General features: G+C 44.8%; 1 protein-coding gene and 1 pseudogene across 1 annotated transcript; both read right to left on the reverse strand.

Moving 5' to 3' along the window:
- Positions 1-4,958: 4,958 nt before the first annotated feature.
- LOC123104330 (multiple organellar RNA editing factor 8, chloroplastic/mitochondrial) lies at positions 4,959-8,516 on the reverse strand. The gene is made up of 4 exons (XM_044526156.1): positions 8,082-8,516; positions 7,070-7,167; positions 6,908-6,973; positions 4,959-5,915 (listed from the first exon to the last, which is right to left on the reverse strand). Exons 1-4 carry the CDS (start codon positions 8,447-8,449, stop codon positions 5,236-5,238), a joined length of 1,212 nt encoding a protein of 403 aa, XP_044382091.1. The 5' UTR covers positions 8,450-8,516; the 3' UTR covers positions 4,959-5,235.
- Positions 8,517-9,098: 582 nt separating this feature from the next.
- On the reverse strand, positions 9,099-12,360 carry LOC123104331 (multiple organellar RNA editing factor 8, chloroplastic/mitochondrial-like; annotated as a pseudogene).
- Positions 12,361-16,747: the final 4,387 nt, after the last annotated feature.

Below are 16,747 nucleotides of genomic sequence, written 5' to 3' on the forward strand. Positions count from 1 at the left end.
TGCTTGAATTGTGTGATGATTGCTTGACTTGTCCTACAATAGCTAAAATCTGCCAAGAACTAAAATTGGGAAAAGGTTAAGTTTTTATTTGGTCAAGTAGTCTAATCACACCCCCTCTAGACATACTTTCGATCCTACAACTATGAACGCCTTCAAGGCCTAGAATCAGCGCACGCGGACTTGGCAGTCAAATTCCAGCGGCAGCAGGAGCAGATCGACTCACTTAGCCAGCAAAGGGGGTCTCAGCAGCTGCAGCAGCTAGCGGATGATCCAGCATTGGATAGCACCGTCCCATCCATGCCGAGAAGCAGCGTGGGTTCCGCCCCGGGCGACGCATTGCTGGATAGCTACCCAGTGGATGACATCATGGAGAACACTAACTGTGAGCTACACTTCAAAATGAAGAACATATCCATGAAGGTGGCGGGCGCCGTTGCTTTTACAAATCCCCCCGAGGCAACCTTCCATTGCAACCTGATTCCAGCGGGCTATGCTCGTGTCTTAGTTGATGAGGTGGTGGACCAATATTCGGGGCTAGAGCTTGACATTCCTGGAGGTGACGAGGAGCACACACTGGGAGAGGACCTCCATCGTATCATCCTATGGAGAAAGGATTGCATCATCTTTCGAAGGCCACCGACACCGCGTCATCCGACTCCTCGTCGAAGTCCGCCATCGAATCAGCAGACTCCCGCTCCTCCAAGTCCACCAACGCGTCAGGCCACTCCTCCTCCAAGTTTGGCACAGCTTCAGGCCACTCCTCCTCCTCCAAGTCCGGCAAAGCATCAGGCCACTCCTCCTCCAAGTCCGGCACAGCTTCAGGCCACTCCTCCTCCTCCAACTCAGCCACGTCAGCCGTCTTCGTCGCCTCAGCAATCACGGAAGAGAGCCGCCTCAGCTATGGTGCGTAGCGGTACAAGTCGAGGTAGTACTGGAGGTACAGGCGGAGGCAAGCGATTTCAATATGGTCCAAGCATCCTCGCGCCTCTTCCGCAGAGGCCTTACGACAAGTCCGAGGAGGAAAACGCAGCCATATCGAAGGCCGAGGTGGAAGCCCATTTTGCACCGAAACCGCCACCGCCGCCAAGGGAGAAAGTGCCTGAGGAAAAGATTGACCACTTCATTCGTATGGCTAGCGCACCAGCTACCAAGCCTGTTGACACAGACTATGAGCGCCACCTCAGGAAGTTAAATCGAGCACGTCTACAGAAAGAGGCGAGCTCGAGGTCGAGCAAATCAGCTGGCAAAACATGCGGTAAAACCGTTCCCCGGCTGGAAGAACAGGCGGCGCAATCAACCCCCCCCCCCCCCGCTTGTTGTGCCAACAACACATGAGAGTAGGCGCGCCCAATATTATTGTGGGAAAACCGTTTACGTTCCCGAGCTGGGCGATGTGGTAATAACCGAGGAGCATATTGAGCAGGCTGAAATGCTCAAGATCACTGTTGGACAACTCCTCGATATCGAGCCCATGTCTCCGACTAGAGAGGAGGAAATAAAACGAAAATATGTCCGGGGCCAACCTTTGGTCGAGCCAGACGAGGTCAAGAAGCTCCCAACGAGAATGTATGAATTGCATCAATGGTACATGGACATTACCAAGAATTCCAATCGAGAGTCCCTCATGGTGAATGTCAAGAAGGATCATTACTACCATGAGAAAGTTGTGTCCGTTGAGTATTCAGAACTATTTCAGTTATACAATCAAGATGCACTCGACAAATCTATCGTCAGTTGCTATTGTCTGTAAGTGATTTCTTTCTGTAATTTAAGTCTCAAGCTAGCTGTAGTGATCATTTTGATCAATCATTACATGTAATTATCCTCACTATATTCTTTTCTGTGGTATTATGCAGGAGGAAGATTTATGAAATGAAAAAAGGTGGACGTTATGGCATTGGGTTCGTTGACCCAAATACCATTAATGAATACACATGGAAATTAGATCCATATTACGAAAAAAGTATAGAGGAAAGCATGCTAGAGTTCTTCAAGCGCCTCAAATACAATGAAGATATACTACTTCCTTACAACTTCGAGTGAGTCACACTGTCTTGTACTACAAATTCTGTTTTTGCCTACTAGCTAGCTACATATTTTTGCTTACATATGCCCGCTTAATTAAGACATGCAAACGTGTGTGCATGCAAATTTCACTGGATCTTGTTAATCATTAAAGTTGATGAACGAACAGTTGAAGTACTAGACTCACTACTTAAGAAACCAACTGACTACACCATCGTGAAGGGGATAGTTAACAGGTAATTTCAATCATTATTAACTATATCTCGGCCTATTTAATTAGTTCATCATTTCCTGATAACAACTATTTAATAACCCATTTATTCATTTTCTTTGTCGGCGGGCAGGGCTTGGGCAAAGTTCATCAGCTTCACTCCAGGCCAATGGAAACGAAATCTGAAATGGTATCGACCCATGGTAAGTAATTAAGTAGTACTAGCTAGCTGCCATCTCTTTAATTATCATGCTTGATTAATTATTATCTGATCAAATTCCATTCTCGTAAAGGCCCTGAAGCAGGCGCCGGGGAATAATCTGTGTGCATACTACGTTTGCGAGAACATTCGCATGATGGCGTCCGAAAGGAGCAGATCTCAAAGACAGGAGTAGGTACGTTTGTCAGAACACTATTCACAATTTTTACACCATTATCGATATCTAGTCACACAAATAATACACATGCATATTGATATCCTTCTTAACAGTTCAAAAAGGTGCGACAGAACCTCCTACTAGAGGACCGCATAGAAGCAATTCAAGAGGAAATAGCGGGATTTTTGCTCGACCGGGTCATAAATCCCAAAGGAGAATACTTTTACCCGCTACCGCCCCCATGAACCACTTCCAATTGTTATCGTGCTCCAAAGGCACCAATTAGGCTAATGTCATTGGTCCGAAGGCACCAATTAGGAGAAATTGTATATAGCTAGCTAATTGTGTGTGTGTGTGTGTGTGTGTGTGTATGATCGGTTCTACTAAGAATTCTATTTATATATATGCATAACGTGTACAATATGTAGTGTCGTAAAATATCAGCAAACAAAAAAGAATTAAATGGAAAACACAAAATTAAATGAAAAAGAAATCATAAACCCAAAACCCCCCAGCCTTTTAATACCGGTTGGTGTCACAAACCGGTACTAAAGGGCTCCCTGCCCCCAGAGCTGGCTCGTGCCACGTGGTTGCCCTTTAGCACCGGTTCGTGCTAAACCGGTACTAAAGGGGGGGGGGCTTTAGTGCCGGTTACCGAACCGGCACTAAAGGACCTTACGAACCGGTGCTATTGCCCGGTTCTGCACTAGTGTAGTGTTTGTTGCAAAAGATTAGGCCAAGAATCAGTGGTTTATGGCAGAAATTCGTAAACCAGTCTTTTCTGCAAATCTATGCTTCAATGTGGTGGTTTTCTGCAATTCACTCGAGTGAACTCAGTAAAGAAGTGACTTCAGAATCTTGTAGAAATGTTGCCTCCCCTGCTTTGTCTGATGAGTGACATACACATGACATATAAGACACTATGATATTTGTCTTACTTTAATAACGCCGCATACAAATGATTAAAACTAATATCTTGTGTTCATTGTGAAAAAATAATAATATCTTGTGGAGGTGTACGGTGTTATTTGAATGCTCAGGCGTAGCCTTGTGATGTAGGCTGCACGTCACAAGGTTTTTTGACTTTCAGCAAGTGTGGTTAGAGCTTTCAATGATATATAAAAGAGGAGAAGGCCATGTTAGCTTGAACCTTGGTGCTGCTAGCCTGCTACTCATTCTTCACGTATTTTACTTGTTGGCTTGAGATAGTTATCAGTTTGTAACCATTCTGTGTACTTCTCTTGATGTCTCTTTATAGATGAAAGTGAGTCACGACAGCTGTGATGTTGCCACAGGTTTTTTTTTGTTCCTTTTTTAGATTTATGTATGGTTATAGTTTCTTTGCACTTATCATTTTTTTATCCTAGATAAATCTGCTGCCCCTACCAAGAATACTCATATTACTTCAATGTAAAGAAGTTCTATTTATCCGTTTCAGACATAAATGTGGAAAGTAACAGGACTTATGATCTTTTCCTGACCCTAGAGGTTATGTAGAGTGGGATTGCTTAGTTCCCCTCAGAACTTCCTCTTCTCCTGCAATTGCGTACACCAAAGAATATTTGTCTGGCCATCCTGTCATGTTTAACAGTTTAAGCATAAATGTTTCTTCTGCCTTTGTTAACAAACATGTTCCAACGGTTGTGGTGATATTTCGGTGTTCATGTATGAGGTTGATGCAGTGATTGGAGCTTTGCAACGATTGCACTGGAAAGCATACAGACATAGGCTCTGTTTGGATGTAGATACTCAAGCCACGGAATTGAAATGGGGTGTTTATCAGAATTTGCTTATCAGTACTACTATTATGTCTGTTCAGAGTCGAAAATTTCTACATGTAAAAGGATTCTGGACGATCGTACTTCCTCTCTTGTACCGAAATTGAAATGTTGTACCAACATTGGCCATACCCATATTCTGCATGAAATTTCGTCTGGACAATTTGCTTCACTTGAATCAAAGAACTTCCTAGTTTCTTTACTTTCTAAACATGCTACCAGGATCTCGGAATCACGACCGCTACAGCTCCCACATAACTGCAGGTCGCACTACAGCTTTGACTGTTTGCTGAAATCAGAACAAAGTGGCAAACTGGTGCGCGTGAGAGTGACAAACAGTTGGGCCAAATCCTGAAGAAAGCTCAAATCCCTCAAAAGTGACACAAATCACTGGAGCAGGGGGAAACGGCAAATCATAGATGACACTTTGATTTGAGGAGAAGCCACAGACTACTTGGTAAAAGAGAAACTGGGTCCATGCGGAAACAAATTGGTCTCTACAGATGGAATGAATATGCATGCACTTAAAACGCAAAAATGAGCTCCAAACACATTTGTACACAGACAGAATATAAAAGTGATTCAATAGAACACACAGAACATGTTGCTATTACAATACGGCAACAAATAACAAAGCTCTGGTTCCATACGATAGTCAGCATTGTATTTATTTCGACAAAGAGAAAAAAACAAAGCACTTCTTACCTAAGCTTGCAGTAGTTCTAGTTCTCAAAACACCATGATGGATAGAGAATATATGCATAAAAGTCCACGAGAACAACATAGGGCGACTCGAGCATAGCTCTTACTAACTTCCTACACAGCGCTCTTCTACCAGTCTTCTCTACTGGTAGTTCCTCCCTGGCCCGTCCCTGCCCTCATAGGGAGGAGGGGCGGCGTTGCTGTAGTTACCGCCACCTTGGTAGCCTGGGTTACCACCTGGTTGGCCCTGGTAGTCTGGTGCACCACCACCATAGCTAGGACCACCGCCATGGTAGGGAGGAGGCTGGTTGCCACCTGCGAAAGGTGGCGGCGGGTTGCCTCCTGGCGCTCCACCCTGGTATCCAGGGTTGTTGCTATGGTAGGCTGGGCCTGGTCCATTGTGCATGTTGCCACCAGGATTACCCTGGTAACCTTGGTTACCAGCTTGGTAGCCAGGGGCTGGGGCACCTCGGTATCCAGGGGGTGGTGGTGCATTTGGATAGTTTGGTCCACCTCCTGCAGCATAGCCTGCCTGTGGGTTTGGTGCATGGGGCTGGTAATTTGGTGGAGCACCTGAAGGCGGTGGCGGGCCCTGTGCACCACGACTTGGAGGAGCAGCATCATGGGGTGGCATTTGGTTTGGAGGCCCACTCTGGTAGGCCTGTGTGTTCTCCCTTCTCCTTTCAAAGTTCCTCGACCTGTCAAAGTTGCGAGGCCTGTCATTGCGCCGGGATCTTTCATTGGCACGGGCATTGTTTCTCACCCACTCCTCATGGTATTTGGGGTCGTAAGGAACAGCTTGTCCATCTATAAATGGTTCTCCTGAAATACAAGGCATCAGATACACTCTCTTACATATGGACACGGATGAAAACTGGAAAAAGTGCACAAGCTCAAATAATCCAGGGAAGAAACGGCAGGTTAAAATGTTAAAAACTGCCACCTCAAGGGGCTCAAATTGCCAGGACAGAATGACAAACACTTGATATTATAAATCGTCTTGCTCAAAGCACTCGACAGGCTAGATAATCATACAGATTTGCATTTTTATCTTAGGATATAGCCCTTATCTTATACTGTACTAGGATATATAGTTCTAGGAGGACGATGTATACTTTAAACAAAAGCTGGAAACTACAGAAGCGCTATCATATAGCTCTCATATCAATTTTGAGTTGTACTCTGTTATATTCAGGTTTCATCAGATGACAGAAGTTTGTAGTTTGTAGCGTTACCAAAAAGTTACAGGGGCCAACATAAGCTCAAAATTCAATTAAAAATTAACGAAGTTGTCACCAAACACCATTTCTTTCAGTTGAAAAGATATTTTACATACTGGTTACATCCTTTACTATATACTGTAGGAATGAAGATACAGAGAGCAGTCAAGATTTAACTCAAATACTAGAAAACTCCACGATAACAACAATGAGATGTTCATCACTAAACAGATAAATGCTTAACTATAAATCAACGGGGTACAGAAGCAAATCAGCAGAACAAATAAGATAACAATGATGATCATTGTTTAATAAATGGAAAAATATTCTGACAGGATAACAATATTAACCTTTTGAGTAAAAATACAATTCCTAAAATGCATGTGCTACAGGAAATTACAACATCTAGAAAAAGTATTATATAGGGATTCTGAAAATTCCTAGATCTGGAACATGCAATTAAGATAATCATAACACAACATCATAGTAGCAGCACAGAGTGGTAAATCTATTACCTAGTCAGGGAAAGAGCAACAGGCATTTAAAATTATTATACTGTAGTCAATATTCAGTCAGATAGTACATAATCATTACCTCCATAGTCCTTATTTCTGACGTCCAGGTATGAATCAGGAAGAACCCAACGGACTTTAGGCAACTCTGAAAACAATAATTTAGGGGCATTTAACACAAGATCATTTTAAGTCACCTTCATAAAAAGATCACATACAAGACTTTTCATGTAATGATCAATACCTTTGAGTTTGTAGGAGAGTTCCTCAGATACTAGGGCACCAAAAGCAAAATAATGCCTAGTTGACACAGAGTAGATCTTCATCCTTGCTTCGTCTTCACTGGAACATAGGAAAGATCCAAGATACAGATATGTTATGAATAGCACATGGATGACTAAAAACACACTTCATGTTAAGACTGAAGACAACCAAGACATCATGGAGAATTCTGTTCTATTATCATCAAACCAATAAGTTGTTATGGTTCAGAGAAGCAAAGAAAAATACTAAGAAACGGTGAAACTGCAAGAGATGTCCACCAAAAAAGTTAGTGAACTCACAGTTGTCTAGGTACCAAAAACAGATAATAAGCATGATCCCCAAGTAATGTGAAAGGAGCATTAAAATGATAAAATTGCACAAAAATGAGATAGGAACAATGGACACATTATCACACTTCTCCAATTCCGACTCATAACCCATGAAATCGATAAAAATACCTCCATCAGTAAATCTACAAAATAACCAAACTTCAACGACCCCTCTCTAACTGAGTCTCTACACCCACTAATTTCCAAACACCCTGAAACATGTCGGTGCATCAGAACAATACCCCACCCACATAGACCATACAAATGAATCCCCACTCTGTCATAACCATACTACCATAGTTAATATTGCATATAAAAGACTAAGAACAACAAGCATGATCTCTAAAACAGTGATCAGAGCATCAGTCGTCTCTATTCAACTAACATAGCAATTTCAAACATCCATGCGGTCATTATTGCTGCATAATAAATTAAAAAAGCCCTGGTCAGGAACTGGTAATTTCAATCTCTGTACAAACAAATTGGAGGCTAGTATCACAACAGACGCTAGCACACCATCCACTACATTACCTTAACAACGCTCGCCATTCCCCACCCCGAATCCCCTCCACAGAATCCAGATCCAAACATACGCACCATAAAACTACCCTGATGCGAGGAGCGCGTCAGTGCGGGAGGGGGATGTGGCACGGGGAGCCATACCTTCCGACGACCTGGGCGAGGGTCTTGATGTACCCGTCGATGATCTCGTCGCGGGTGACGTCGGGGTTGGCGCCGTCGCCTGGGGGCGGCTCCATGACGACGAGCCAGTGCTCGAAGTCGCAGCCGTCGAGGAGGATCGTCTCCTTGGGCGGGCGGTTGCTCCAGTTCGGGGACGAGTCCCGCAGCGACGAGTTCGCGGGCTGCGTCGCGAATCGCCTCGCCGCCGCCCAGGGCGCCGCGGCGGGGGACGGGACCAGCGCCGCCGGGAGGAGGCTCCCCGCGGCCGCGACCGGGCGGAGGAAGCGGGAGGCGGCGGCGTGGAGGGGCGAGGCCCTGGAGAGGAGGAGCGCGCGCGACGCCGACGCCATGGTGGAAAACCCTAGCGGGGATGGGGGATGGGGGAAATGGGACGGGGAGTGACCACGGGGGTTTAAGGCTTCAGCGAGAGTGCGATTTATAGAGGGGCCCGTGTTTCGTTGCGGCCACCGAAATATCTCCATTCACTGGGCTTGGGCTGTAAAGAGTGTGATCTGTTGTATTAGGGATATGGGCCTCCATGTGTAATGGGCCGCAAAAGAAGATCGATGCGATTCGATTTCGGCCTAGGATCTAAGCCTTTCACGTGTTTATGTGCCAATCAACAAATAACACAGCTTTTGTCTAAAAAAAACAGCTCTGGCACCATAGTCAGCAGTCAGCACTGTGTTTATTTCGATATAAAGTGAACAAACAATGAGCACATACGAAAACATAGTCATCACAGCATTATATTTATTTGGACAAAGTGGGAATACAATGAGCACTTAGCTAAGCTTCTAGTAATTCTAGTTCTCAAAACACCAATAGGGAGAGAGAATAGTATACATGCATAAAAGTCCATGAGAGCAAGTGAGCAACAAACGAGAGTACAAGACACGAGCAGAGCATGTACGAACTTCCTACGCGGTGCTCTTCTAGCAGTGCTCTCTATTGGTAATGCCTCCCTGGCCCGTCCCTGTGCTCTTCTAGCAGTGTTCTCTATTGGTAATGCCTCCCTGGCCCGTCCCTGCCCTCATAGGTCGGTGGTGCGGCATTGTTGTAGTTGCCACTGCCCTCCTGGTAGCTTATGTTTTGGTATCCTTGTGCACCACCACCATAGCTAGGACCAACGCCTTGGTAGGGAGGATTGTTGCCATCTGGGGAAGGGGGCGACGGATTGCCACCTGGACCTCCACCCTGGTATCCAGGGTTGTTGCTCAGATAGGCAGGGCTTGGACCGCCGTGCATGTTGCCACCATGGTTACCTTGGTTACCAGCTTGATACCCAGGAGTTGGGGCACCTTGGTATCCAGGGTGTGGTGTGTTCTGATAGTTTGGTCCCCCTGCTGGAACATAACCTGATTGTCGGTTTGCTGCATGGGGCTAGTAATTTGGTGGTGGCAGCCCTTGTGCAGGGCGCATTGGAGAAGTGTCGCGGGGTGGCATTTGGTTCTGATCTTCGGTTGATGGTCGGGAAGACTGGTAACTTGGTGGAGCAGACCTGCTTTGGTATGTGTGTTCTCCCTTCTCTTGTCAAAGTTACGAGGTCTGTCGCCGCGTTTGTGCCGGGGTTCATTAGCACGACGATTGTTAATCACCCATTCCTCATGGTATTTGGGATCGTAAGGAACAGCTTGCCCATCAATAAATGGTTCCCCCGAAATGCAAGAAAAGGCATCAGATATACCAAGATATCTTTACCATGTGAAGAAGATGAAAAATGAATATGTTGCACAATCTCAAATCATCCAGGAAATGCAACAGGTTAAGATGTTAAAGCTGCCACCTCAAGGAGCTTAAAGGCCAAGACAGAACGACAAACACTTATATGTTAATAAGAGAGACAGATTGCAGCCAAAAACGTATACCACTAGGAGGACTATATATATTTTAAACAAACACTAGCAACTAGAGAAGTGGTTCAGTGTCATATACTCAGCTTCAAAAACGTTTTTGTATTATGGGACGGAGGGAGTAGCTCCTAATTAATTTTAAGTGAACTGTGTAATATGCAGGTTTCATCACAAACAAAAGTTTGTGGTTAGTAACAGTGGCCAACGTAACTTCCCAGTTACGTATCAGTTAATCAAGTTGTCACCAATCTTCATTTTTGTTATTGAATAGATATCATATGTATTGGTGACATCCTTTACTACATATTGTAGAAATGAAGATACAGAGAGCAGCGAAGAGTATACTCAAATACTAGAAATTTGAATTTCCACATGATACCAATGATAAGATGTTCACCACTACTATAGTTTACTGCTAAACTATAATGCAAAATGCTACAGGAATTGCAGCACAAATTGGATACCAACAGTGATCATTAATCAATAAATGGAAAAATAATCTGAAGGTAAATCATGCTCTAAGACTTAGTAAAAATACAATTCCTAAAAGCATGTGCTAGACAAAATTACAACCTCAAACAGAAGTACTCCCTCCTAAATATAAATCTTTTTAGAGATTTCAAATGGACTACTACATATAGATGTATATATACATATTTTAGAGCGTAGATATTAGGAATTGTATGTAGTCATTTGTTGAAATCTCTGCAAAGACCTATATTTAAGAACGGAGGGAGTATTATATAGGGATTCTCAAAATTCCTAGGTCTGGAACATGCAATTAAGATAGATGCTCATAACACAACATAATAAATAGCAGCTGAGTGGTAAATCTATTAACTAATCAGGGGGTAAGCAGCAACCATTTCAAATTATTATAGTGGACAAGTAAGATAGGAAGCACATAATCATTTACCTCCGTAGTCCTTGTTTCTGACATCCAGATATGAATCAGGAAGGACCCAGCGGACCTTAGGCAACTCTGGAGATAAAAATTTAGAGGCATGAGGTTACACGAAGACCATGTGAAGTCACCTTCATAAAAAGTTGCAATACCAAAAATTTCATGTAATGATCAATACCTTTGAGTTTATAGGAGAGTTCCTCAGATACTAGGGCTCCAAAAGCAAAATAATGCCGAGTTGACACAGAGTAGATCTTCATCCTTGCTTCTTCTTCACTGGAAGATAGGAAAGATTCAAGATACAGATATGTTAATTATGAAGCACAAAGATGACTTGAAACACATTTCATGTTAGCACTGGAGACAACCAAGACATCAAGGAGAACTCTATTCTGTTCTCCTCAAAGCAATGAGTTGTTATGGTTCAAAGAGGCAAACAAAATTACTAAGAAATGGTGAAACTGCAACATAGTCCAAGGAAGTTAGTGCACTGATAGTCGTCTATGTACATACAAATAACTGACACCAAGCATGCTCCTCAAGCCAGAATCACCATCAACACAAATGATTGAGTGTGATTCCTAAATGAATATGCATAGAAATCATCATGTAAATGATTAAGTGACACAAAACAGCTAGGTAAGGTACACTTATCGCGCCTCAACAATTCCGGGTCATAACACATCAAATCGATAAATCACCTCCATAAGTAATAAATCTACAAAATAACCAAACTTCATCTACCAATCTTCAACCTAGTTCCTTGCCCGCTAATTTCCAAACACTTCCAAATATAGTTGTGCATCAAAATGAGACCTCGCAATACAGACTGACAATATGAACTTCCCATTCTGTCATAAGATTCCCATAGTCAATAACATCAAAATGAGACCTCACTAACACAGACCGGCTAAATGGATTTCCCATTCTGTCATAAGCAGATTGCCATAGTCAATAATGAACATAATAGACAGGAACTACTAGCACAATCTCAAATAGATGCTGGTCAGAAAAGCCCTGCTAGCAGAAACCGATACTTTTGACTTCTCTGTACACACAAAGTGGAGGGCTGGAGGTTAGGCTCCAGAACCTCGAGGATGTGAGGCTTGCGTCAGCGCGGGAGGGGAATGTGGTACTGGGATCCATACCTTCCGACGACCTGAGCGAGGGTCTTGATGTAGCTGTCGATGATCTCGTCGCGGGGGATGTCGGGGTTGGCGCCGTCGCCTGGGGGCGGCTCCATGACGACGAGCCAGTGCTCGAAGTCGCACCCGTCGAGGAGGATTGTCTCCTTGGGCGGGCGGTTGCTCCAGTTCGGGGACGAGTCCCGCAGCGACGAGTGCGCGGGCTGCGTCGCGAACCGCCTGGCAACCGCGACCGGGGATGGGACCAGCACCGCAGGGAGGAGGCTGCCCGCGGCGGCGAGCGGGCGGAGGAAGCGGGAGCCGGCGGCGGGGAGTGGCGAGAGCCACGACAGGAGGAGCGCACGCGACGCCGACGCCATGGTGCAAAACCCTAGGGAAGGTGGGGCAATGGGGTAGAGAGAGACGAGGGTTTAAGGCTTTAGCCCAGAGTGCGCGATTACAGTTAGCTGACGTATAGCCCAAGTCGTATCATAACCAAACCTGCCTTAATCTCGGTCGTTAGCGATCCATATTTTGGACGCGACGACCTAATCTCGGCGGCACATGAGCCCGCATCACATTTATGCACCGGAATACAAATCCTAAACCTTAGTTATTGCAGGTGCCTTCTAGTAAAATTTACTTAATGTCCTAGTTATATGTCTAAATAATACATCTTGGAAGACAGATATATACCCTAGTTTACTTAATATCCAGCTTCTTGGTTATATGTCAAAAAAATATCTTAGTGGATCCAGCACTACGGGAAAACGGTCCTAACCCGACGGTCAGAACTATGCCGACGACTGTCGTCGGCCTACTTAGAGCTATGCCGACAGCCTAGTCCTGGCCGTCGGGCTACCCTGACCTACGCCGACGGCAGCCGTCGGTATAGAACGGCCGTCGGTACAGCTGCCGACACGTCGACAGCAGCCGTCGGCATACAGATGGGCCCGGCGACCCCGCCCGTGACCAGTGGCTAACGTCGTCAAAACTATGCCGATGGTCGGGACGGGCGGCCGTCGGCATATCTCCGCACGCCACGTCACCGATCCGCGGCGTAGCTATGCCAACGGCGGCCGTCGGCATAGACGCCACGTCAGCGATCCGCGGCTCGCAGCACACCTAAACCATGTCGTCTCTATGCCGACAGCTTTGCCGTCGGCATAGTTTTTTATTTACATGTTTTTTACAAAAAAAAAATTTACATATGTTTTTATGCTTTTTATGTATTATATGAATATATATGTGGTTTGTATTTTTCCATAGATTATGAATATATATATATATAGTTTGTATTTTTTTCGAGCATGTTAACAATGTGTTGTCATGTTCTTTTGAATATAGGTCTTTATATTTTATTAAAATCAAAAACAGCTATGCCGACATAAGTTTTGTGGCGGTTGCAAACGCCCGGCACCCGTCTCCGGAGTGTGACCCCCTCACGTCCGTGGTGTGCCCCTCTCACGGATGGCGCCGACGCCATCATCTGGAGGGTGGAAACAGCCGCATCGGGTCTATACGAAGGGGACGTTGCTCCCAAGTGTTTCTATAGGATGACCTACCACAACCGGGTGGTGTTGTGGCATGTCCGAAGAGGCGGCACGCGTCTCCGGGGTATGGCCCCCCTCACGGACGGCGCTGCCGGCGGCACCTGGAGGGGAGAAACGGACGCGTCGGGTCTACACACAGAGGGGATGTAGCTGTGGTTTTGGCCCGGATGTTGCTCCCAGGTGTCCCTCTGTGCTGACCAGATGCAACCGGGTGGAGAGGTCCACTGGTCAAAGTGAAAGTGCTAGTGATCGACTAGAGGGGGGTGTGAATAGGCGATTTTTATGGAAGTCTTCAAAACATGGAAGTTTCGAAGACAAACGATATAAATAAACCTATTACCATGCAGCGGAAGGTAGACTACACTAAGCAAGCCATAGTCAAGTATTCAATGAAGTGAAAGCACAATGACTAATAGCAACTAGGCAGTATAGATCAATGATACGTCTCCAACGTATCTATAATTTTTGATTGCTCCATGCTACATTATCTACTGTTTTGGGCAATATTGGGCTTTATTATCCACTTTTATATTACTTTTGGGACTAACCTATTAACCGGAGGCCCAGCCCAGAATTGTTGTTTTTTGCCTATTTCAGTGTTTTGAAGAAAAGGAATATCAGACGGAGTCGAAACGGAACGAAATCAACTGGAGAAGTTATTTTTGGAAGGAAACACACCTGATGGACTTGTACCCCACGTCAAGGAAGGAACGAGGTGCTCACGAGGGTGGGGGGCGCCCCCCTGTCTCGTGGGGCCCTCGTGGCTCCCCTGACATACCTCCTGCACCCATATATACCTACGTGACCTAAAACTTCCAGAATGCAACATAGATCGGGAGTTCCGTCGTCAGAAGCCTCCATAGCCACCAAAAGTCAATTGGGACCCTGTTCCGGCACCCTGCCGGAGGGGGGAACCCTCACCGGTGGCCATCTTCATCATCCCGGCGCTCTCCATGATGAGGAGGGAGTAGTTCTCCCTCGGGGCTGAGGGTATGTACCAGTAGCTATGTGTTTGATCTCTCTCTCTCTCTCGTGTTCTTGATTTGGCACGATCTTGATGTATCGCGAGCTTTGCTATTATAGTTGGATCTTATGTTTCTCCTCCCCCTCTTCTCTCTTGTAATGAATTGAGTTTTCCCTTTGAAGTAATCTTATCGGATTGAGTCTTTAAAGATTTGAGAACACTTGATGTATGTCTTGCCGTGGATATCTGTGGTGACAATGGGATACCACGTGCCACTTGATGTATGTTTTGGTGACCAACTTGCGGGTTCCGCCCATGAACCTATGCATAGGGGTTGGCACACGTTTTCGTCGTGATTCTCTGGTAGAAACTTTGGGGCACTCTTTGAGGTCCTTTGTGTTGGTTGAATAGATGAATCTGAGATTGTGTGACGCATATCGTATAATCATACCCACGGATACTTGAGGTGACATTGGAGTATCTAGGTGACATTAGGGTTTTGGTTGATTTGTGTCTTAAGGTGTTATTCTAGTACGAACTCTAGGGCTGTTTGTGACACTTATAGGAATAGCCCAACGGATTGATTGGAAAGAATAACTTTGAGGTGGTTTCGTACCCTACCATAATCTCTTCGTTCGTTCTCTGCTATTAGTGACTTTGGAGTGACTCTTTGTTGCATGTTGAGGGATAGTTATGTGATCCAATTATGTTAGTATTGTTGAGAGAACTTACACTAGCGAAAGTATGAACCCTAGGCCTTATTTCCACACATTGCAATACCGTTTACGCTCACTTTTATCACTTGCTACCTTGCTGTTTTTATAATTTCAGATTACAAATACTATTATCTACTATCCATATACCACTTGTATCACCATCTCTTCGCCGAACTAGTGTACCTATACAATTTACCATTGTATTGGGTGTGTTGGGGACACAAGAGACTCTTTATTATTTGGTTGCAGGGTTGCTTGAGAGAGACCATCTTCATCCTATGCCTCCTACGGATTGATAAACCTTAGGTCATCCACTTGAGGGAAATTTGCTACTGTCCTACAAACCTCTGCACTTGGAGGCCCAACAGCGTCTACAAGAAGAAGGTTGTGTAGTAGACATCAAGCTCTTTTCTGGCGCCGTTGCCGGGGAGGTTAGTGCTTGAAGGTATATCTTTAGATCTTGCAATCGAGTCTTTTAGTTTCTTGTTTTATCACTAGTTTAGTTTATAAAAGAAAACTATAAAAAATGGAATTGAGTTTGTCTCATATGCTTCACCTTTTTAATATCTTTCGTGAGTATGATGGAAAGGATAATTGTGCTCAAGTGCTAGAAGAAGAAATCTATAAAATGTTTGGCACTAAATATTTGAATGATGAGCATGATTGCAATGTTGTTAGTATGAATTCCTTGAATATCCATGATGCTAATGATATGCAAAGCCACAAGCTTGGGGAAGCTATGTTTGATGAAGATGATATTTTTTGTCCCCCAAGCTTTGATGAGCAAATTTACTATGATGAAAGCATGCCTCCTGAAAGTGCCAGTGATCGACTAGAGGGGGGGTGAATAGGCGATTTTTATGAAAGTCTTCAAAACATGGAAGTTTCAAAGACAAACGCTAGAAATAAACCTATTACCATGCAGCGGAAGGTAGACTACACTAAGCAAGCCATAGTCAAGTATTCAATGAAGTGAAAGCACAATGACTAATAGCAGCTAGGCGGTATAGATCAGGTAGGAAGATAGTGTGAAGCCAATCAGAACAATCAGTTACTCGGTGAAGACAAAAGATAATGCAATCATACAATGACTTCACCAGGGCCAACAGTAAGTAAAGGAATGGGAAGGACGAAACCAGTGACTCGTTGAAGACAATGATTTGTTGGACCAGTTCCAGTTGTTGTGACAACTGTACATCTGGTTAGGGAGGCTGAGATCCAACTCAGAAGACCGCGTCTTCACCTTATTCCCCTTGAGCTAAGGACACCCAGTCCTCGCCCAATCACTCTGGTAAGTCTTCAAGGTAGACTCCCAAACCTTCACAGACTTCGTTCACCGGCGATCCACAATGACTCTTGGATGCTCAGAACGCGACGCCTAACCGGCTGGAGGATTCATAGTCCTTAAGTGTAATAAGTCTTCAGATCACACAGACAGGAAGACTTCAGTGATGCCTAACACTCTTTGGCTCTAGGTGGTTAGGGCTTTATCCTCGCAAGGAATTCTCTCTCAAAGGCTTCGAGGTGGGTTGCT

The sequence above is a fragment of the Triticum aestivum genome, chromosome 5A (assembly GCF_018294505.1).
Source record: "Triticum aestivum cultivar Chinese Spring chromosome 5A, IWGSC CS RefSeq v2.1, whole genome shotgun sequence".
NCBI classification, from domain to species: Eukaryota; Viridiplantae; Streptophyta; class Magnoliopsida; order Poales; family Poaceae; genus Triticum; species Triticum aestivum.